The 23,155-nt window shown below is 57.0% G+C and overlaps 1 protein-coding gene across 2 annotated transcripts in view; it reads left to right on the top strand.

The window, feature by feature from the left end:
- PTPRN2 (protein tyrosine phosphatase receptor type N2) overlaps positions 1 to 23,155 on the top strand; it is a 601,207-nt gene that overhangs the window by 217,446 nt on the left and 360,606 nt on the right. For both annotated transcript variants that reach the window (XM_065938706.1, XM_065938705.1), the window contains 4 exons: positions 651 to 691; positions 1,790 to 2,169; positions 15,649 to 15,735; positions 18,664 to 18,743. In XM_065938706.1, coding sequence (XP_065794778.1) covers positions 651 to 691; positions 1,790 to 2,169; positions 15,649 to 15,735; positions 18,664 to 18,743 — 588 coding nt within the window. The remainder of the gene's footprint in view (positions 1 to 650; positions 692 to 1,789; positions 2,170 to 15,648; positions 15,736 to 18,663; positions 18,744 to 23,155) is intronic.

The raw sequence follows: 23,155 nt of genomic DNA, 5'->3' as shown, positions 1-23,155 counted from the left end.
ACACGGGCAGCTCACGCACATGCACACACACACTCCCGCGCTCACGCTCACTCACACTCACTCACACACAGCGGCCGGGCCCTTGGGGAGGAGGGCTGAGCCGGGCAGGCTCGCCTGCCTGTCTGGTCTGTTCCCGGGGTCAGGCAGCGGCCCTGACGCCTGGGCAGGACCCTGCCCACAGTGGGCCCCGGGAGGAGCCGGGGAGCGCACGGGCCCCCTCCCGTGGGGGCGGGCTCGGCTGGCGCAGGAGAGGGTGCCCCTCACCATCTGGAGGAGGGGGTCTTGGGCAACATCCCTGTGCTGGGCTGGGGTCTCCCCGCTGCTGTGTCCTTAGAGAAACGGCCACCGCAGAAAAGTAGCCCGACTGAAGCTGCCTCGAGCTGACACGACTGAGCCCCTCCGCCTCCCTCCTGTGACTGCTCTGTGCCCCGGCCCGGCGGCTCTCCCCACCCTGAGCGGCCGTGAAGGAGAAACGCGGTTTCCCTGGACCTGGGGTCCCGGCCCCTCAGCGGCCACACCTGTGCCGTGGCGCTCTCGGAGGGCGCGCCGTCCCTGGCCTGTCGGCGGCATCAGGCGGGGGTCCTCACGCCACAGAAGGGCTCTGGCGTCCGCCCGGGCGTACGGTGACTTTGTGCTTATGTCTCCCACAGAGAGCAGAGTGCGAGACCGCGACGGGGGACTTCACCAGGAGGTGAGCGTGTGTTCAGGCCCCGTGCAGCGTGAGCTGTGTCGCCTGTCATCTCGTCCGTGCTTTAGGAACAGAGGTGAAATATAACAACTTTTAGGAAAAAGATAGAAAAACCCTCATCATCTCAAAATTGAGAAAAATCATGAAGAGTACACACAAAATTATGTATTTCAATATACACTGTTGTCTGCTTTCAGATTAGATCCTGATATGTGTCCATGGTAAGAGCATGAAAAATGGTCAATACAGGGAACACGTGAGCATCCCTTAGAACTTCCCCAGGCAGGAAACGGGGTGGTCGCGTCTCGTGATAGCTCCGCATGCCGGCTTTGTGTCGGCAAGGCCGTCCCGCAGGTGCCGGTCACCGAGGCCCCGCTAGTGGACGTCAGCAGCCTCTGGGTCCTTCAGACCTGTCCTGTCCCCCTGGTGGCCGCCACCAGGCACACGGGGCTGCCTGGACCCGAATCCATTAAAATTAAGTAAATAAAAACTCAGTTCCCAGCAGTGCAGCTCCTGGTAGGCGGGGTGGGGGGGGCTTCCATCGTGTCCAGGTTTCCACGACAGTGCTGGTCAGGAGGGTCTGGGAAAGGCTGGACGTGGAGGGCACCGACCCCCTGAGGGGCCTGTCCTCCTGCTGAGAGCCTTTGCTGGCCTGTCGGCATCTTAAGGACGCAGTAAAGCTGTGGATAAGCAAGGGCAGTGCTGCGGTTCTAGACACTCTGTTCTGTGGGTGGGAAAGAAGGCCGTCTGGTTAGCTTCTCTGCAGGTCATGTTAGTGGTTCCCAGCTCAGGGCCTGAGCGCAAGGGAGAAGAAAACACCGATGATTGTTCTAAATGTCCATCAGAAATACAACGTGGGGGGTCAGCTGTCAGAGCTGTGGAGGGAGGCGTGGGTTCGGGGGACACAGTTCCTAATTCCAGATGCAGGGGACCAGGCCAGCGGAGCTTGGAGTCTCCAGACGAGATACACATGGCCAGACCCTAATTCTGCCCCCATGGCCCCCAGGCCCACATACACCGGTGCCCCATTCCCGAGCATCCAAGACGGACGGTCTCTCTGTGCCTTAGGGCACGTCCTCAAGCTGGTTTCCTTTCTGCCAGGTGAACCGTCTGGGCGTCCAACTGGGGGACCTCCTGCAGGACCCTGGGTCTCCGTTCCTGCCTGGAGGCCCCCGTCTCACCGAGCCCTTCAAGACAGAGAGCAAGAAGGGGGATGATGCTGAGGCCTCGCTGTCTTCCGAGGAGGAGCATGCGGGCGTGGAGAACGTGCGGAGCCAGACCTACTCCAAGGAGCTGCTGCAGAGGCCGCCACACGCGAGGCCCGGGCAGGGCGGGCCAGGGGCCATGCCGCTCTGGACTCCTGCTGCCCCGCAGGAGGACCTGCATCTCGGGGCCGGCGCACAGGGACCCCCCAGCCCAGGCCTACGGCTGCAAGTCCAGCCCCCCGAGGAGGAGTATGGCTACATCGTGATGGAAAATGAGTGAGTGGGCAGTTCCATCTCGTGGGCACGATCTGGCGCTGCAGGCCAGGGACATGCCTTCGCTTTTCTGTCCTCACCTGGAGGCGACCCCGCTCCTGCAGTGCGGGAGAACAATCGGCAGTCAGCCCATCCCCCGGACCCGTGTTCTGGGAGGGGACCCCGAACTTGAGGTCAGTCCTCCACTAACCAGCCCAGACAAAGCCCTGCGGCTCCCTGGTCCTGCCCGCCCCCCACCCCCAAGGCTCAGAGCACGGGGCGCCCTTGGGGCCGGAAGCCCAGCAGGGTGGGTGGGCCTGGAGTGCCAGGGCAGCGGGCAGGGTGGGGGCTGTGCAAACGCTGACTCCACACCCAGGAAGCTCCAGAAGCTTTACACTGACCACATCCCAGGGTATGCGGCGCCCTTCAGGGGAAAGACGTGCCTCACGGCATTGATGTCCTGTCCTCACCTGAGTTCTGACGGGAGCCTGCCGCGGGACAGGGTGCAGCATCGCGTGCCCAGTGAGCAGCAGGGGTCGCTGAGGAGTCTGACGTGGACACTGCGCTTTGTAACTGAGTGTTTTCTTTAAGGAACAGAGGCAGTGTGTCCAAGGGGAAGCATGTCTGTCTGCGTGCACAGGCGTGTGTGTGTGCAGGTACGTGTTGAGGTGTGTGTACAGGTGTGTGCAGTTACATGTGCAGGTGTGTGTGCAGGTGTGCATGCAGGTGTGTGAAGGTGTGTATACAGGTGTGCATGTATACAGGTGTGTGTAGGTGTGTATACAGATGTGTGTAGGTGTGTGTACAGGTGTGTGTATACAGGTGTGCATGTAGGTGTGTATACAGGTGTGCATGTATATAGGTGTGTGTAGGTGTGTGTACAGGTGTGTGTGCAGGTGTGTATACAGGTGTGTGTAGGTATGTGTACAGGTGTGTGTATACAGGTGTGCATGTAGGTGTGTATACAGGTATGCGTGCAGGTGTGTATACAGGTGTGTGTATACAGGTGTGCATGCAGGTGTGTGAAGGTGTATATACAGGTGTGCATGTATATAGGTGTGTGTAGGTGTGTATACAGATGTGTGTGTAGGTGTGTATACAGGTGTGTGTATACAGGTGTGTGTATACAGGTGTGCATGCAGGTGTGTGAAGGTGTATATACAGGTGTGCATGTATACAGGTGTGTGTAGGTGTGTATACAGATGTGTGTAGGTGTGTATACAGGTGTGTGTATACAGGTGTGCATGTAGGTGTGTATACAGGTGTGCATGCAGATGTGTATACAGATGTGTGTGTAGGTGTGTATACAGGTGTGTGTAGGTGTGTGTACAGGTGTGTGTACAGGTGTGTATACAGGTGTGTGTAGGTATGTATACAGGTGTGTGTATACAGGTGTGCATGTAGGTGTGTGTACAGGTGTGCGTGCAGGTGTGTATACAGATGTGTGTGCAAGTGTGCACACAGCCCCACCTCACAGTTTTGATTTTGCACCATAGTGTGCATTGGGTCAGGGGTCGAGCATCCTTCCGTGCTGACCCCTGTGGAAGGGGCTGTGTTGGAGCTGCCACCCTCTCCTGATTCCGCCATGGCCTCTGCGCTCTTGCCCCCATACGTGTCTCCTCTCACTGCACCACACGCAGCAAACCCAGCCCATGTCAGAGCCAAACGGAACTGAAGGTGCTGGTCTCACCCAGGTTTGGAGGCATCCTCAGGCTGGCATCTCTCCAGGCTTTTTTTGAAGACCCGCCTGCCCATCCTGGTCTCGTCACCTCCAGACCGAGGTCGCGCTCTCTGCCTCCAGTTTCTCTGCTCAGAACCGTTAGCTCCTGCTGAGTGTGTCAGAATCTTGTGTGACCCAGACACACGGGGCCTGGATGGTGGTTCTGCCGAGGGTGCAGCTCTGGCTGTTGGGTCAGACCCTTCCTGCTGCCCGGTCGGACCTGTGCTGGGGGTTTTCCGCTTCATGGCAAACACCGCTGCCGTGTGTGTGTGGTGCATATCTGTCCGTGTCCCTGGTCGTGTGCACGTCTCCATGTCTGTGTTTGTGTATGTGAGTATGTATTTGTGTACATGGGTGCATGTGTGTGCATGTGTGCTGTGTATGTGTCCCTGTGTGCCTGTCATATGCGTGTTTCCATGTCTGTATCTTGTATGTGTTTATGTATTTGTGTACATGGGTACATATGTGTGTGTAGTGTGTGTGTCCCTGTGTGTCTATCACATGCGTGCTTCCATGTCGATATTTCTCTGTGTGTTTGTGTGTGTGGTTACATGTGTGTGTGTGCTGTGTGTGTGTCCCTGTGTGTGTCACATGCATGTCTCCATGTCTATATTTCTCTCTGTGTGGTTACATGTGTGTGTCCTGTGTGTGTGTCCCTGTGTGTCTATCACATGCGTGTCTCCATGTCTATATTTCTGTGTGTGTGGTTACATGTGTGTGTGTCCCCGTGTGTCTGTGTCACATGCATGTTTCCAGGTCTGCATTTGTGCGTGTGTGTGTGTGTGTGTGGTTACATGTGTGTGTGCTGTGTGTGTGTCCCCGTGTGTCCGTCACATGCATGTTTCCAGGTCTATATTTCTGAGTGTGTGTGTGTGATTACATGTGTGTGTGCTGTGTGTGTGTCCCCGTGTGTCTGTGTCACATGCGTGTTTCCATGTCTATATTTCTGTGGCTGTGTGTGTGATTACATGTGTGTGTGCTGTGTGTGTGTCCCCATGTGTCTATCACATGCGTATTTCCATGTCTATATTTCTGTGTCTGTGTGTGTGATTACATGTGTGTGTGCTGTGTGTGTGTCCCCGTGTGTCTGTCACATGCATGTTTCCATGTCTGTATTTCTGTGTGTGTGTGTGTGATTACATGTGTGTGTGCTGTGTGTGTGTCCCCGTGTCTCTGTGTCACATGCGTGTTTCCAGGTCTGTATTTGTGCGTGTGAGCATTTGTACCTGGGCACATGGGTGTGTGCGCTGTGTGTGTCCCTGTTTGTGTGCATGTTTCTATGTGTATGTGAGTACGTGCGTTTGTGTACGTGGGTGCGTGTGTGCGTGTGTACGTGTCCCTGTGTGTCGTGTGTTGTGTGTGTGCATGGTCACTGGGGGACCACCCTCCGCTGCTCTGAGCGCCTTTCCTCCCCCGGGGATGTCCTGATGCTGGAGGACTGGTCTCCACCATGGGTGCGGGGTTGCTCCTGTCTCAGGCACAAGTGTGACTCGTGAAAGTGCTGGAGAGGGTTCCAACCTCGGGAAGACTCTGAGTCTCTGTGAACCGTAGAGCACAGAGGACGGTGGACTTCAGGGTGGGACCCTCCAGGCCGAGTGTCCTCCACATCACAGGACGTCCAGCGTGAGCAGCTGGCACCAGGACACAGGGAGACCCTCGCATCGGGCTCGCCTCTTGCTCTCGCTGACTTTCCTGTAAGAGGGAGCCGCTGTCAGAGGGTCTCTTCTCTGCATCCCGAGCCCATTTCCTGGAGGGCTTTCCTTGACTGCACCTCTGGACCTGAGCACGTACCTGCTCTGAGCACAGGCTAAAGAGAAAGACCATTGTTTTATCTTGACTTCTTCCGCCAGCTGGAAGGTCTGTGGTGCAAACAAGAGCTCTGTGTCCGTAATTCTGTCTGCCCCGAGTGGGATGCTCACAGACACATGGAGTCTCCCCTCTGTTGTCAGATTACTGGGGATTCGAGGTTCTCTGGGGCAGGATTTCACCAGGTCTCAGCTTAAGCCTTAATGGATCGGCTATTAACTGACAAGAATCCGACACCATTCTTTTTTATTTTTTTAAGTAGAAAAGAACTTTGTAAGTTTGGTTTTCACAAAAGGAGAAGGAACGTGGCGGCAGCTTGGCGTTCTCCCTGAGGTTTGCAGGGACCACGCAGCTGACCTCACACTGCCTCACTCGTACATTTGCTGATGGGCAGGCAGGAGTCTGATCCTTCACCATTTACGTTTTCATACTTTTCACAAACTGGATGGATTCAAGATGTGTCAAGGGCAGGGTAGTCATCCCTGGTCTTCCCAGGATGATTTAAAAGTTATTTCAAGTCAGATTGACAGCAGAAGACCATGTGGACAGTGTGTGTAAGACAGAGCAGAGCCCACCTTTATAGCAGGTAAGCAGGTGCCGGGGGTGCCGGCCGGGTCGAGTCCTGCAGGGACCCCCGATCCTGCACAGGGGTCGTCCCAGCTGTGGAGCCTGAGTTTGGGGAAGTGAACCCACGGCCGGGAGCGTGTGCAGAGGTCCTGCCCACCTGGAGTGGTTTGTGGACGAGGAAACCGGGGTGTGGACCCTGTGAGCCCAGCAGCCCTCCTGTGGCTGCACTTCGGGGGCCCGGGAGGCATCCCCACAGCCTGGGCTCAAGGACTCGGGGGCCCCGTGTAACGGGACAGAGTCACGGGTCCCTGTCCGACAGACTAGAAGGGGCAGCAGTTTTGCGTTCCTCTTCCTCATGCAGACTTGAAACATGTACATGAGGAGGATGTTGACCTAGGCCCAGCGACCCGGCCAGTCACCCCACCCACTCCCCGCTCCCCTGCTGCTCTGACAGAAATCCCAGCTACGGTGTCTTAGGAGCGTGTCACGAAGTATCTCTAAAATAGCAGGATTCTTTCTTCCCAGCATGCCGTGATGCCACATCACACCTGGAAAGGAGCCCAGATCCCATTCTATTATCACATGTATACCCGGTTCCCATGTCTGTGTCCAGAACTTGTGTGTCTGCTGGGTGGCCTGGGAGGCAGAGGAGGGGCCCCTTGTCGGTGGCTCTTTGCTCTGCGGTGGCCCAGGAGCTGCAGGGTGATGTTCGCGGGGTTCTAGAGCCAGGCTGGGCTTTGCAGCCTGCCGTCAGCTGGAATTCTAGAAACAACTGGAGGATATTTCACGTTGTCTAGGCTCTAACCATTGTGGTCGGGAAAGTGAGAAAATGCCATTAAAGTGCAGATATGACAGTGTCCCTTGGGATGAAAGCTTCCCAGGTCAGCTTGGTCACGTCTGGCTGCCAGAAGGAATGGTGGTATCAGGGGCTCTTATGGTCTCTGACCGTGGGCCCCCACCCCCTGGGATCCTTCTACTGCAGCAAAGGTCTGTCATTGGGGTGGGGTGGGGAGGGGAAGGAAGCCTGGCCTGACCCGCCAACCAGGCCTGAGCCTGGCCTCACCCTCTCTCTGTGCGTGGTCCCCAGGCTGACTCCGCCAGCGGCTCTGCAGCTCAGCCTGGGAGTGCGAGACGGAGCAGGCTCTTAGAAGTTTCTGGCAAAGTGGAAACCCTGTTCTCTTAGAGCTGTGCTGACGTGTGGTGGAAGAAAGGAGGTCACAGTAGATCCTTGTACCTCTATCTGTTGTCTCCAGGGTACATGCACTGGTACCCATGTCTGTACATCCGCATCTGTGTCGTCTGCTTAGCCTGTATCGTCTGACCTATGTGTCCACATCACTGATCTGTCTGGAGGTGCCTACATGTCTGCGTCTACATCTGCACCTCCACTCATGCCTGTAGCTGCGTCTACACCACACCTGTGTGTCTACATGCACACCTGTATGCCCACACACACCTGTATGCCCACACACACGTGTATGTTCACACACACCTGTAAGTCTACATGCACACCTGTATGTCTACACACACACCTGTATGTCTGCATACATATCTGTATGTCTATACACACATATGTGTCATCTATGTCTATCTGCATATACACCTGCACCTCAGTTTGTCTACACACACACCTGTATGTCCACACACACTTGTATGTTTACACACACATCTGTAAGTCTACATGCACGTCTGTATGCATACACATCGGTATGTCTACACGCACACCTGTATGTCTGCATACACATCTGTATGTCTACATGCACATCTGTATGTTTATACATATCTGTATGTCTCCATGCACATCTGTATATCTACATGCACATCTATATGTCCACACACACTTGTTTGTCTACATGCACATCTGTATGTCTACACACACATCTGTTATATCTACACACACATGTGTATGTCTGCACATGCATTTGTATCATCCCTATCTGCATATACACCTGCACCTCAGCCTGTTTGTCTGCATGCATATCTGTATGTCTGCACACACATCTGTCTGTCTACACACACACCTGTATGTCTACACACACACCTGTATGTCTGCATGCACATCTGTATGTCTGCACACACATTTGTCTATCTACACACACACCTGTATGTCTACACACACATCTGTCTACACACACACCTGTATGTCTGCATGCACATCTGTAAGCCTACATGCATATCTGTATATTTGTACATATCTATATGTCTGCACACACATCTGTATGTCTACACGCACACCTGTATGTCTGCATGCACATCTGTATGTCTGCACGCACATCTGTATGTTAATACATATCTGTATGTCTACACACACATCTGTCTGTCTACACGAACACCTGTATGTCTGCATACACATCTGTATGTCTACACGCACTCCTGTATGTTTACACACATCTGTAAGTCTACATGCACATCTGTATGTTTATACATATCTGTATGTCTACACACACACCTGTATGTCTGTATACACATCTGTATGTCTACATGCACATCTGTAAGTCTGCACACACATCTGTATGTTTATACACATCTGTATCATCTCTATCTGCATATACACCTGCACCTCAGTCTGTTTGTCTATACGCACATCTGTATGTCTACATGTATACTTGTATGACTGCACACACATCTGTATGTCTACATGCACATCTGTAAGTCTGCACACACATCTGTATGTTTATACACATCTGTATGTCTACACGCACATCTGTATCATCTCTATCTGCATATACACCTGCACCTCAGTCTGTTTGTCTACACGCACATCTGTATGTCTACACACACATCTGTTATGTCTACACACACACCTGTTATGTCTGCACACACATCTGTATCATCTCTGCATCCACACTTGCATATATATACACCAACCTCTGTGTCATCTACATCCACATCCACATCTATCTACCCAGCCATTGGCTTTGCTGTTGGATTTCCATAATCATCGGGGAAATTTAGCTTTTCATCTTCAGCGGTGCCCTGAGAGTCCACAGTAATCCTCACAGACCCTCACCCCTCACCCCTGCAACTGATTTTTTGCAAAGTGTCGTCTGCATTATAAATGGACTGAGACTAAATCTGTCAAAGTTAAGAAGTTTAAATTTCACTTCTACATACAAAGGAGTAGGAAAGAGGGAGGAAATATGAAAAGATGAGATTTTCTTTGCTGTCAAAATAGTAGTAAGTCTGCAAATGAATAATGAAGCCAGAAGGAAAAGGAAAAATGGAAAAAACTGTGTCCTGAGGTGGCATATTAAAAAGCAGAGACATTACTTTGCCAAGGTCTGTCTGGTCAAGGCTATGGTTTTTCCAGTGGTCATGTATGGATGTGAGAGTTGGACTATAAAGAAAGCTGAGTGCTGAAGAATTGATTCTTTTGAACTGTGGTGTTGGAGAAGACTCTTGAGAGTCCCTTGGACTGCAAGGAGATCCAACCAGTCCATCCTGAAGGAGATCAGTCCTGGGTGTTCATTGGAAGGACTGATGCTGAAGCTGAATCTCTAGTACTTTGGCCACCTCATGTGAAGAGTTGACTCATTAGAAAAGACCCTGATGCTGGGAGGGATTGGGGGTAGGAGGAGAAGGGGACGACAGAGGATGAGATAGCTGGATGGCATCACCAACTCAATGGGCATGAGTTTGAGTAAACTCCGGGAGTTGGTGATGGACAGGGAGGCCTGGTGTGCTGTGATTCATGGGGTCACAAAGAGTTGGACACGACTGAGCGACTGCACTGAACTGAACTGAACTGAACTGAGGTGGCAAGTGTTCCACTGGATGTGCTGGCCGATGATCACATCAGGATCAGTTCAAGCTTCCAATGCTGGACGGGCCCCCTTGGGGTCGGGAGACACAGATGGGTGGAGAAGCGTACAAAGGCCCCATGTGACCCTGACCCTCTCTGGTCAGGAGAAGGCTGGGGAGGGGCGTCAGGTGTTCCCTGACGTGGTCCATAGTCTGGGACACACGGCGTGTCTGGATCGCATCGTGTCATGGAAGCAGGTGAGAGTGACCCTCTCAATAAGAAAAAGTTCAACTTCCTTTCGTGACACAAACTCCTAACAGAGCAGGTGTAGAGGGAACATCCTCAACACAGTAATGGCTGCATACGACAAGCCCGCAGGAAGGACCACGCCCAGTGGGGAAGGGCCGAAAGCTTTCTGAGATTGTGCTGTTGACGTTGGCTCTGTGCTTACCGTGAGGCTTACATAAAGCATCTTATAGTTACAGGTCTGTTTAGGTGGATAGCAACTTAACTCTGAATGCATGCAAAAGCCTTACATTTTTGCATTACTCCCTTTCCATGCACTTTTTATAAAGGTGACTCTAAGACATTTTGTACTTATATTTGTATTAAGCTTTTGGCAGATTTTTTTCCCCTGGAGAGTAAAATTGTTATGGAGACTATGTTTGTGGAGAATATGTTTATTCAAATGTCCTATGGAGAACATATTTACTAAAATTTTGAATAAATTTATGTTAAGAAGCACAGTCTCATCTTGATGTTAAAAAATGATGTTGGAAAACAGCAGGTTTTTTTTTTTTCCATTTTTTTTTTTCTAAATCTCTGAAGAGTTGGTGGTTGTTAGCAGTCTTTTAAGGCTAGTTTACTGAGTTATTCAGGACTGTTAGAGACTCAGGTGGATCTGCCTGTGTCCAGTCCTCACAGGAGTTCAGTTCAGCTCACAGTTTATCATGGGCTCACTCACCCCCGCTCTGAGAAGTGGGGTCTTTGTTAGACTTCTGCAGGGAAGGAGATGGTGCACCCTGGAGCTGGAATTCTGAATTATCAGTGGCCTCCGCCTGCGTCCCTGTCCTCGTCAGAAGCATCACTCGTCTGCACTAGGGAGAATTCCTGTGGGTTAGCAAAGATGTTAACTACCTTGGAAGATTATTTTAAAAGCTAAACATCATGATTTTTATAGAACAATTCGTGAATCCCATGAAAGTCTCATTTTATTGACTGATTTCAAGTATCTCAGCAAAAACGTTGGTATCAAGGTTGACCCGTTTTCATTTTGTGAGCCATCACTCAGTTGGTTCCCGACCTTTGGAGAATTTTTTAATAAGCAGTGACATGTTCACAACTGGGAGGTGAGGTACCCGAAGCCCCGCCAGCTCTGGGATGCAGCGCCCCTGAGGTGGACGTCTGCGGGCAGGAGTGACAGCCCGCTTGGCGCTGGATCTCGTCTGTCTCAGAAGAGGCGGTGACACTAGGAAAAGAAGACCTTAGGGACCGTGGGAGCAGACAGCGTTCTGTCTGCTTGGGGTTAAACTCGGGCAGAGGTGCAGCGGTTGGGATGGGGGAGCCATGGAGGTGGGGGCGTGGTCAGGTGAGGGCCTGCGGTCAGGGTGAGGGCGTGGTCGGGTGAGGGCATGTGCCATCAGGGTGAGGGCGTGGTCAGGGTGAGGGCGTGGTCGGGTGAGGGCATGTGCCATCAGGGTGAGGGCGTGGTCAGGGTGAGGGCGTGTGCCATCAGGGTGAGGGCGTGGTCGGGTGGGGGCGTGTGCCATCAGGGTGAGGGCGTGGTCAGGGTGAGGGCGTGGTCGGGTGGGGGCGTGGTCAGGGTGAGGGCGTGGTCGGGTGAGGGCGTGGTCAGGTGAGGGCGTGGTCAAGGTGAGGGCGTGGTCAGGGTGAGGGCGTGGTCGGGTGGGGGCGTGGTCAGAGGAGGACGTGGTCAGGTGAGGGCGTGGTCAGGGTGAGGGCGTGGTCAGGTGAGGGCGTGGTCGGGTGACGGCGTGTGCCGTCAGGGTGAGGGCGTGGTCAGGGTGGGGGCATGGTCGGGTGGGGGCGTGGTCAGAGGAGGACGTGGTTAGGGTGAGGGCGTGGTCGGGTGAGGGCGTGTGCCATCAGGGTGAGGGCGTGGTCAGGGTGGGGGCATGGTCGGGTGGGGGCGTGGTCAGAGGAGGACGTGGTCAGGGTGGGGGCGTGGTCGGGTGGGGGCGTGGTCAGAGGAGGACGTGGTCAGGGTGAGGGCGTGGTCGGGTGAGGGCATGTGCCATCAGGGTGAGGGCTTGCCGTCAGGGTGAGGGCGTGGTCAGGGTGAGGGCGTGGTCGGATGGGGGCGTGGTCAGGGTGAGGGCGTGGTCGGGTGAGGACGTGGTCAGGGTGAGGGCATGGTCGGGTGAGGGCGTGCCGTCAGGGTGAGGGCTTGCCGCACAGTCGTGAAGCTGCCACCCCAGGGTGCACAGAAACCTTTCCGTTTGTCTTTCTTTGCGGATTTACTGGTAGTGTGATCTTCGGCACTGAATTTAATTTCTGGAGTTTCAGTTTCCACCTCTTTCTGGAGGTTAAAACCTCCAGGTTTGTTGTGAGCAGTTAACGAGATAATTTCCATAGAATCTCTTGTGGTTGAGGGCGAAGAGTTTGCCTTTAAGATCTCACTGGTCTCAATGTTTCTGAAAAGACCCTGATGCTGGGAAAGACTGAAAGCAGAAGGGGACGATAGAGGATGAGATGGCTGGATGGCATCACCGACTCAGTGGACATGAGTCTGAGCACGCTCCGGGAGGTGGTGATGGACAGGGAGGCATGGCGTGCTGCGGTCCATGGGGTCACAGAGTCGGACACCACTGAGCGACTGAATTGAATGTTTCTGACCCTCAGCTTGTCCCTAGTCTTTGTTTTGAGAGTGGCCTCAACGCTCCCCTGACAGACTTAGATTTTCTCATTTTGACCCAGTGGTGAACCTAGGCTGTGCGTGGGTGGGGCGGCTGCCTTGAGATTGGGGTGTGGCCCCTCTCGGCAAGCTTCCTGACCTGGATCACGGGGCCCTTTTCCCGTTTTGCTGATTTACAGACTCCCCAGCACACACCTCGCTTAACGAGCACTCTGTCTCAGGAAGTAAGTGCCTCAGAGGGGAGGCCCTGCCAGCTCTTGACGGTGACCCTTCCTGCCCTGACGGCGAGGCAGGCAGAGCACCCGCCGCCACTCCCGCTCTGACCTCTGGCTGCTAGAAGCACGCCATCTCTCTTCCTGGCGGCGGGTATCCGGGAGACCCAGAGGCAGGTGTCACAGTCGGCCCGTGAAATTGCAAGTGCTATGTGCGTCCAGTGATTTTTGAGATTAACTCCAACTGCTTTCTAAGGAAGTTCAGACCATGAAATGACAGCTGATGGCCACGTAGTTTAAAAACAAAAGAGAAATAATTGCGTGCTGGGTTTGAGTACAGTCGACAGCCTCTCATTTGTCTGACTTGAGCTAGAATGGGGCCACTGTTGTTACGAGCCATTTGCCCTGCCTGCCCTGACAGTGCAGCAGGAGGGGCTGAGGTGTCCCCCTGAGGCTCCTGGGGAGTGTCTGTGCCCACAGGCGTGTGTGTGCACTCCTGGGGCGTGTTTGTCTGCAGGGGTGTGTGTGTATTCCTGGGGAGTGTCTGTGTCCGCAGGGGTGTGTGTGTGTGTGTGTGTGTGTGCACAGCTGGGAAGTGTCTGTGTCCTCAGGGGTGTGTGTGCACTCCTGGGGCATGTCTGTGTCTGCAGGTGTGTGTGTGTGTGTGTGTGTGTGTGTGTGTGTTCCTAGGGAGTGTCTGTGTCCGCAGGGGTGTGTGTGCACAGCTGGGGAGTGTCTGTGTCCTCAGGGGTGTGTGTGCACTCCTGGGGCATGTCTGTGTCTGCAGGGGTGTGTGTGTGTGTGTGTGTGTTCCTAGGGAGTGTCTGTGTCTGCCGGGGTATGTGTGTGCACACCAGGGAGTGTCTGTGTCCTCAGGGGTGTGTGTGCACACCAGGGAGTGTCTGTGTCCTCAGGGGTGTGTGTGCACTCCTGGGGCATGTCTGTGTCTGCAGGGGTGTGTGTGTGTGTGTGTGTGTGTTCCTAGGGAGTGTCTGTGTCCGCAGGGGTGTGTGTGCAAGGCTGGGGAGTGTCTGTGTCCGCAGGGGTGTGTGTGCACTCCTGGGGCATGTCTGTGTCTGCTGGGGTGTGTGTGTGCACACCAGGGAGTGTCTGTGTCTGCCGGGGTGTGTGTGTGCACACCCAGGGAATGTCTGTGTCCACAGGGGTGTGTGTGCACAGCTGGGGAGTATCTGTGTCTGCCGGGGTGTGTGTGTGCACACCCAGGGAATGTCTGTGTCCGCAGGGGTGTGTGTGCACAGCTGGGGAGTGTCTGTGTCTGCCGGTGTGTGTGTGTGCACACCCAGGGAGTGTCTGTGTCCTCAGGGGTGTGTGTGCACTCCTGGGGCATGTCTGTGTCTGCTGGGGTGTGTGTGTGCACACCAGGGAGTGTCTGTGTCTGCCGGGGTGTGTGTGTGTGCACACCAGGGAGTGTCTGTGTCCTCAGGGGTGTGTGTGTGTGCACACCAGGGAGTGTCTGTGTCCTTAGGGGTGTGTGTGCACTCCTGGGGCATGTCTGTGTCTGCAGGGGTGTGTGTGTGTGTGTGTGTGTGTGTTCCTAGGGAGTGTCTGTGTCCGCAGGGGTGTGTGTGCACTCCTGGGGCATGTCTGTGTCTGCAGGGGTGTGTGTGTGTGTGTGTGTGTGTGTGTTCCTAGGGAGTGTCTGTGTCCGCAGGGGTGTGTGTGCACTCCTGGGGCATGTCTGTGTCTGCCGGGGTGTGTGTGTGCACACCCAGGGAATGTCTGTGTACACCCAGGGAATGTCTGTGTCTGCCGGGGTGTGTGTGTGCACACCAGGGAGTGTCTGTGTCTGCCGGGGTGTGTGTGCACACCAGGGAGTGTCTGTGTCCTCAGGGGTGTGTGTGTGCACTCCTGGGGCGTGTCCGTGTCTGGGGGCTGTGTGCACACCGGGTGCGTGCGTGGCTCTCCTCAGTTGCCTTCTGGGCTCAGCCCAGGGCTGCAGCTGTGGTTCTGTCCCCAGGGCAGCAGGTGGGAGGACTCCGGGGTAGCTGCACATGCAGATGCACCACTTCAAAAACTTTATTTTAAAACCTGATGACATAAAAGTCTGTGGAGAGCGTCCGGGAGGTTTGGGGTCTCATCCATCCCTGAGGCGTGGGTTCCCAGCCCCGAGGGCTTCTCACTGTCTCAGGAAGCGGGATGGTGGGGGTGGGGGGCAGCCCCCATTGCAGAGCAGGGGCCAGCCTGCTGCTCCCTGGGCCCATCTCGCTCCCCAGCACCCCCATTCGCACCGTGTTGCTCCTCTTACTGGTTTAAAGTGGGGTGATTCATCACGGCTGGGGAGACACCTGCTCCCAGCCGCCCCCGCCCCCTACCCAGGCCGCATAATGGAAATACAGGCAGAGCAGCTCTTGGATCAGGGCGGGGTGGGGGTGCGGGGTCCCAGGGGGCGCGGGGCCTCGGTCCTCATGGTGAGGGGCGGAGGGGGCTGCGGGACGCCGTTCCTTGCAGTGAGGAGGTGGGGTCCGGGGTCCCCGTTCCTTGCAGTGATGGGGCGTAGGGGTCACGGGCCCCATTCCTCGCAGCGAGAAGCCTGCCCGGTAACCCTGCCGTCTCCCCACAGCTCCCTGAGCCTGGACAAGGGCACGCAGGCGCTGGAGGACGTGGCGCGGCTCCTGGAGGTGCCGGCGGGCGTCTTCACGGACGTCGAGTGAGTGCGGGTGGGGCTCGGGCGGCTCCTCCTTCTGAGCGTCCCTCCAGCAGGTTCCCCGTGGGGCGTGTTCACTGTGTCACAGAGGCTGGTGCGGGAGGAAGAGGGGGAGCATCCAGGGGGTCCGGTTAGCTCTGTAAGCGCAGCAGAAACCCGAGTGTCAGCAGGACGGTGACCCCGAGAGGGCCCCGCTGACCCGGAACCCCCGGGGGCTCTGGACAGCCGGGCGGCCCCGCCGCAGGTGAGCAAGGGCCTGGGGCTGGGGCCCGCAGTGTGCACGCCCCGAGGAGAGGCCTGAGGTCCCCGAGTGCCCCAGCCCGTCTCGTCCTCAGTGGGCTGGGTTTTAGAGAGAGCTGGTGACACGGAGTCCAGGGCTGACACGCGGCAGGTGCGTGGGTCCGGGACCCACCCTTGTTTTCTGATGGAACCCTGAGGCTGGGAAGAGCGTGCGGGGCAGTCGGAAACGCTACCACCCGGGCTTCCGGTGGGAGGGGCGGGGCCCGGGGGCTCTGGTGGGAGGGGAGGGGCGGGGTCCCCGGGGTCTCCAGTGGGAGGGGCGGGGCCCGGGGCTCTGGTGGGAGAGGAGGGGCGGAGTCCCGGGGGTCTCCAGGGAGAGGGGGCGGGGTCTGGGGGTTTCCAGAGGGAGGGGCGGGGTCCCGGGGCTTAAGGAGATGCGGTCCTGACCTGGTGACCCCTCTCTGCCCGTCACCTCGTTCTGCTCCTCACTCCTTGGCTCAGTCCCTCCCAGACACACCATCTCCAGGTCTGGGGGTCCTGGGGGCTTTCCCGCCTCCAGAGGTGGGCTGATCGTGAGACCAGCTCTTTTGTAAATATCACTTGCTGCAATCTCTTTCCTGCTTGGTGCGCGGGGCCTCCTGCCTCCCCTGGGGGCCACAACGACGCCACCGCCCTCTTTCAGCCTCTGTCAGTCTTGGCCATGGCTCTCGTGACCGAGTCCCACCCCAAGGCCTCGGCCGGCCCTGGAGCCTCGAACCAGCCCGCACGTCTGTGCCTCGGGAGCCCGGGTGCTGCCCAGTCGATGCGGGGCTGGCAGCTCTGGGTCTTTAATGCTGCACCCGTGTGGGGTGCGTGTGGCGTCCCAGGCGGTACATACGAGTCCTGTGTGTCGCCCCCAGACCCCGGCAGGTGCGGGTCCACAGCGCCTGCGGGGTGACCCGGGCAGGGGTCTGGAGGGGACGACCGCATGGCCGCAGGGGGTCTGCGCGTCGCGGTGCTGGCGCGGCAGATCGTCGCTCCTGGAGAGGCGCGGAGGCCGCCGCTCGGAGCGCTCTTCCAGGGCGGTGTGTGTTTCTGTGGAGGGACTAGCTATGCTTAATATGTTTTGTTAATGGCTCTGTAGCTGTCAAGTAAATTCCATTATTTCTTACTACATCATTAGAGGCCATTAAGACGGCATTGGCGTGCCGCTGTAATTGCGCCGACAGACGCCCGGCCAGCGCGGTTATGATTTTATAATCGAGTCCCGGCTGTCGGCGGCACTGATGCATGCGCTGCTCCGGGCTCTCGCCGGGCGGGCAGACAGGAGGCCGCCGGCGCTCTGGGCCCCCAGCCCGGGCCTTCAGCTGAGCCCAAGGCCAGCCCGGGCAGCCGGTGCTGCCTCAGCCTGAACCCCCTCCTCCAGTCCGCAGCAGGCCAGCAGGGTGCCCCCGAAGTAGTGTTTAAGTTTCCCCCAGTGGAGTTTGTTCTTATTTGCCCCTTCTTGTCTCCCTGGCGACTTGAACCATCTCCCATTTTATAGCTGAGCCCGCCGGAGGCCTCAGAGCTTAAAAGGCTCAGCAGGGTGACAGGTGGTGACCTGGGACACAGACATGCAGAGATCTCTGCAGAGACTCCGCGTGCCCGCCTGAAAGAGCAGGTGCTGGGGAGACAGCCCCGAACTCACGCTGAGGTCAGCCGGGAGGTCAGATCCGCCTCGCGCGGCTGGGGACCCTTTCTTCCTGGCGCCAGGGCAGAGCTTGGCCACATGAGGCTGGGTGGTCAGAGACACGGAACCTCCGTTCACAGAGTGCTTTCCACACTGGGCCATCCCAGGCTCACTAAGGTCGCGTGTGCAGCATCCCAGGGTTACGTGTGTGCACGTCCCGGGAATTGCACGTGGTGTCCTGGAAGGAAGGAAGGAGGGCGGGCCATGGTGCTGCAGGTGGGGACACGTGAGTGAACCGCGTGCTCTGTCTTTCGGAAACGAGGAGCATCCACGTGATCTTCAGAGAACACTCTCAGCACCCAAGGGAAGGTTAGGTTTGGGGGGCCCTACTTACCAGGACTCTCCAGATGTAATTAGAGTAGAGATGTCACCTCACTGGTCACCAGGAAGAGCGCTGTCCAGCGGGCTCTCCTGGTGGGAAAGGCCACCTGCGCCATTCCCACTCTTGGGACACCAGCCCCAGTGGGGTGTCCAGGGGGTGACGGGCCAGGAGATGCAGAGCTTGGGGAGTCCTGATGGAAACAGCTCCCCGTCCCCCTCAGACAGATCAGTTGTTTAAAAATGGATGCGATTTTCAAAGTCATGTTCAACAAAGTATTTAAAATGCTTTGAACAGTTTTGATAACTCCTGGCAAGCAGTCCCCTGCCAGTTATTTTTATACTGAGTAGTTCTTAAAGATTTCAATAAGTTTTCAAGAGAATTTTAAAAATACTTGTCTCTTTCCCGTCTGTGCTTGGCTCCTGTGGCTCCCTGGGGAACTGACTACTAAAACCTGTTTCCATAACAATTTTCTTTTTCCATGCAGGAGTGTCTGCTGGTTACTGTCGGTTTATTGGGTTTGATTTGAATTTTTTTGTAAGAGCCCTGCCACGTGTATTTTTAGGGTAGCTGAGCCGGTGGGCAGTCCCTGGGACCCATGGTGGCCCTGGGGTGTGTGGGGCACCCTGAGCAGTCCTGATGCCTCCTAAACGGTCTCTTCCAGGGTCGAGGGGCCAGCGGTGACCTTCAGGGTACGTGCCAACGCCCGGAATGTGACAGCGGCGGCCGCGGCGAAGGCGGCAGGTAAGGCTGTTTCTGCAAGCGCCGTGCTGGGCGCAGATGCCCAGACGTAGCACAGAGTGACCGCCTCAGCCAGCCTTAGCCAGTCCTGCACGTCGCTAAGCATATGAACTGCTGTAACAGGATTGAGACTTCCTCCCGGGGCGCAGTGCAGCGCGTGTCTGGGTGCCTGAGAGACAGTTCTTGGCAGCTGAGGCGTCGTCGTATTGTGTCTGTTAACTTAAAGTTTCTTTATCCACTGACAGTAAGCGGGCACAGAAATAGTGGTAACGCCCCCTTTAGTGGAACAAACCTAGGTCTTCTTGGTCTTGGTTGCTGTTGGCTTTTACTTGCAGTGGATTTTGGTGCCCTTACTGATGCTTATTTGTTCAAAGTAATGATGTTGGGGCCTCCCAGTTGGCGTTAGTGGTACACATCCCACCTGCCAATGCAGGAGACATAAGAGATGTGGGTTCGATCCCTGGGTCAGGATGATCCCTGGAGAAGGAAATGGTAGCCCACTCCAGTACTCTTGCCTGGAGAATCCCACGGACAGAGGAGCCTGGCGGGCTACAATCCACAGAGTTGCAAAGAGTCGGACACGACTGAAGCAACTTATTAGCACAATGATTTTGAGGACAAGAACTGTTGGTTAAAGAAGAATGCCTTGCACAGTTGTACCAGTTCCTGTAAAAATCTGACAGATCTGCCTGTGGAGACTGAGCCTGCTCCCAGGCTTCATTCCACTGCAGGGCTGGGGCTCGGGGTGGAGCCGACCCGGCCAGGCAGTCTCCCCGTCCGGCAGAGTGGGTCCTGGGGAAGGAGGCAACAGACGCCGGTCTGAACTCTCTGTGCCCGAGTGGCACGGGCCCCCTCACTGCATGGACTGGTTTCATGCTCCTCCTTCCTCAGTACAAGAGGTTACTGAATATACTTAAGACCAAAACAGGTACCGGTGTTTCACCCAGATATGCACTAATCGTTCCGTCAGCGGCAACTTGTCCCAGTGCTGGGAAATAACACTTTCAGGACTTGATTTGTTGGAACTTGAGGACAATATGAATGGAATGAAATGAAATGAAGCCTTATCTTTTTAGATTTGTGACCACATACTTGTGACAGTGGTCTTTCATTTATTTTGTTGCTCTCTGGGGGAAGTGAGGTTGATTACTTGAAACCTGGTGTCTTGGTTTTTGGCTCATGTGTCCGTGTCATGCGTGGAGGGGGAACGGCGCCCGCAGCCTGAGCGTCAAGTCACAGCCCCTACGCTCAGGTTTCCAGGTTGCCCCGGCGTGTCCGGGAACCAGCGTGGGGGCGCCAGCCGCCGTGCCTGCTGCAGGTTGTGCTTCTGCGGAATGGGCAGCGTGCGCCCACCATTTAAAAACATAGTTCCTTTTATAAGTACTTTCATGATGTTTTCAATGTACGTGATGCTGTAAGAGAGAGGACTACAGAGAATGAGTCTGTGACTACAGTTACTGAAATACCAAACTGCAGAGTCAGTTTGGCCCCCTCCGCCCTGCGGGCATGCCTGTTGTCCCGGGCAGAGGAGGCCTCCCGTGATGATGTGTGGGGCTGCTCCCTGTTCATACTTACACGATGAAGAAATTTGCTTCTGTTTTGAAATACTTGAAGATGTTTCTATAACAAACCTCCTGTCTCATCCTTGGCCCCAGGAAGGTATTTGGGACTTCTTGTTCGTGTCTTCGTCCCTGCAGGAGCCTCCACAGAGCGGGTGGGAGGGGGACGGGGGCCCCTGCAGGAGCCCCCCCAGAGCGGGTGTGAGGGGGACGGGGGGCGTTCATGGCTGGGGCCACACTTTCCTCCTGGAATCCTGGTCAGGTGTTGGATGCTGTCAGGGCTGAGGGCTGTTCATGGGCCCCATCGCTCTGGAGCAGATGCCGACACAGGTGACGCTGTGGAGGGGGAGATCGAGTCGGGGACAGCAATGGAGACCAGAGCCTGAGGTCCTGGAGGCCAGGCCCACGCAGGTCCTAGGAGCTACAGCGCCACCAGCACTCGGACCCCGGCTGGCCCGCCCCAGCCCCAGTCATGTGTGAGTGCAGAACCAGGGCGTAGAGAGGGGCTGCCTGAGCTTCAGGGTGTCCACAGTGAGGACGCTGAGCCTGTGTCTCTGAGGGCCCAGGCGTCTCCTGGAGATGCTTTCAGTCAAGGCCAGCCACCCTTAGTGGTCATTGGTCGGTACCAGTGTGGTTCGGCCGCCCCAGGCCCTGTGTGGACCGGGGTGTGCTGCGGTCTGACCAAACAGAGGCTCAGCTCTGGTGAAGGTGCAGCCCCGCGGGACGCGAGGAGGGGCAATATGGCGCATAATGCGGCGTGGTGTGGCTGGTGACGCAACGTGCGCTGCGTGTGATCGGCGGGTATCAGGTATGCAAGGGAGCATCGCGTGTAACATCACGTAATGTAGGAACATTGCTCCGTGACGCACGGCGCTGCCCGACATGCGGTGACCGTGCAAAGCGCGGCCCGGGGCACGGCGCGGCGCGGGGCGCGGCAGTACCGTAGTACGCGGTAACGCTGCTCCGTGACGCACGGCGCCGCCCGACATGCTGTGACCCGTGCAAAGCGCGGCCCGGGGCACGGCGTGGCGCGGGGCGCGGCAGTACCGTAGTACGCGGTAACGCTGCTCCGTGACGCACGGCGCCGCCCGACATGCTGTGACCCGTGCAAAGCGCGGCCCGGGGCACGGCGCGGCGCGGGGCGCGGCAGTACCGTAGTACGCGGTAACGCTGCTCCGTGACGCACGGCGCCGCCCGACATGCTGTGACCCGTGCAAAGCGCGGCCCGGGGCACTGCGTGGCGCGGGGCGTGGCAGTATACTGTAGTGAGGCGCGGTACCCTGCACTCTCCCGAGGCGTTCATCGCATCATGTCAGGAAACAGAGAGGGTTCTGGAAAGAAAGCAGGGCACAGTGGGACCTGAACAGACGGTGGCCAGACGAGGCGGTGTGGCCGTGGGACAGAGGCTGGGGCTGCGCTGCTCGGGGAGGCCAGGTCGGGCGGGCCGGGGTCTCACCGTGCCGGGGGTTGGGCCTCCAGGGACGCGCGACCGGGCGTCTGCATCGGTGGCCGGGCCTGGGTCTGGGAGCCAGCAGCGTGGCACCCAGCCCCTCCCGGAGCCATCTGTGGTGTCCAGGTGGGTTTTGTAGTCTCGTCTTTATCGGCCCCTCACCTTCCTTCTCTTTCTGGCTCCGTGCTGAGTGCCATGGGCCACAGAGAACCAGGCAGAACCGCTCTTGTCCTCACTGGGCCTGCAAAGACACGTTTGGGCCCAGACATCCTGATGAGGCAGGGAGGGCTTCCTGGAGAAGGCAGCCCGAGGAGGGAGTGCTGGGGCTTCACGGGGAGTGGTGGGGTGGGACCTGTGGTGTTAACTGCGGTACCCAAGACTTCAGGGAGCTCCCGGCTTCCGCACGAGGGACATTCGGTGGGGTGGCCTGGCAGGGGGACGGGAAACACTTGCAAGGCATTTGGGTGATGGGGCCACACTCGTGGGGTGACGGCATGAGACGCAGATTTCACGAGTCGCCCGTGGCCCGCAGGGTGAGGGCGGCCGCCCGCGGAAGCGCCAGGAAGCAGTCCTGCGGAGTTGGAGACCTGGTGCTGATCCAGGTGCTTGTACGCTGATACTTTCTACTTCAAAGACGGTTTGCTGTCTGTCAACACCTCATCTTATTACAATTGCAGAGTCAGAAAAAATCAATTCAAAATGAAAAGTCTTCAGCAAAAGCAGTGATAGGGTTTCCTCCCACAGGATGACACAGTATAGGTAAGCTCTTGCCAATGTCGCCACCCGATCCTTGTCCTCGGGGAGGTAGCTCAAGCTGCCCCTTGTCGGAGGAAGCCCAGTGGTGGTGAGAAGTGTGGCTGTCCCCGCCACTGGCCAGCCTCGTCCTGCAGGGGCTCGCCCAGGCGTGCTGACCCCCTGGACCCTGGGCCTGGACGTGGGCAGCGGCGCCGTCTGCGAGCCTTCCAGGGGGCGCTGGCTCCCTCTCTTGGCCGGAGAGCCTGGAGCAGGGCACCGGTGCGGGCCCTCCGTGGCCTTAGGGCCCTCGGCGAGGGAGCAGGCTGCGGCTGACACGCACAGCCGCTGTTCCCCGGCCTCCTTGTTTCCTTCCCCTGAACGTCCCGGGGTGAAAGGGTGGGGCCCAGCGCCCCTGCCAGGGGGCCACCTGCTCGTGGGCTCTGCCTGGGCAGGCGCCCACTGTCCTGCCCCCGTTCACTGGGACACCCCTGCCAGCCCTCCCTGCTCCCCCGGAGCCACTCGACCACGTCTGCGGCCTGTTCTCCCCGGGGCAGCCGGACAGAGGGTAGGCAGCGCGGAGCAGGCCTGTGCAGAGACGTGGCCCCGGCCGCAGGGGCCCGCGGAGGCAGGTGGCCGAAACGAGGCTGCCGGGGAGGCAGAGCTGGACGGGG

This window comes from Muntiacus reevesi, chromosome 6 (assembly GCF_963930625.1).
Source record: "Muntiacus reevesi chromosome 6, mMunRee1.1, whole genome shotgun sequence".
Lineage (NCBI taxonomy): Eukaryota > Metazoa > Chordata > Mammalia > Artiodactyla > Cervidae > Muntiacus > Muntiacus reevesi.
The sequence above is the reverse complement of the archived record's forward strand: the minus strand, read 5'-3'. Positions and strand labels throughout refer to the sequence as shown.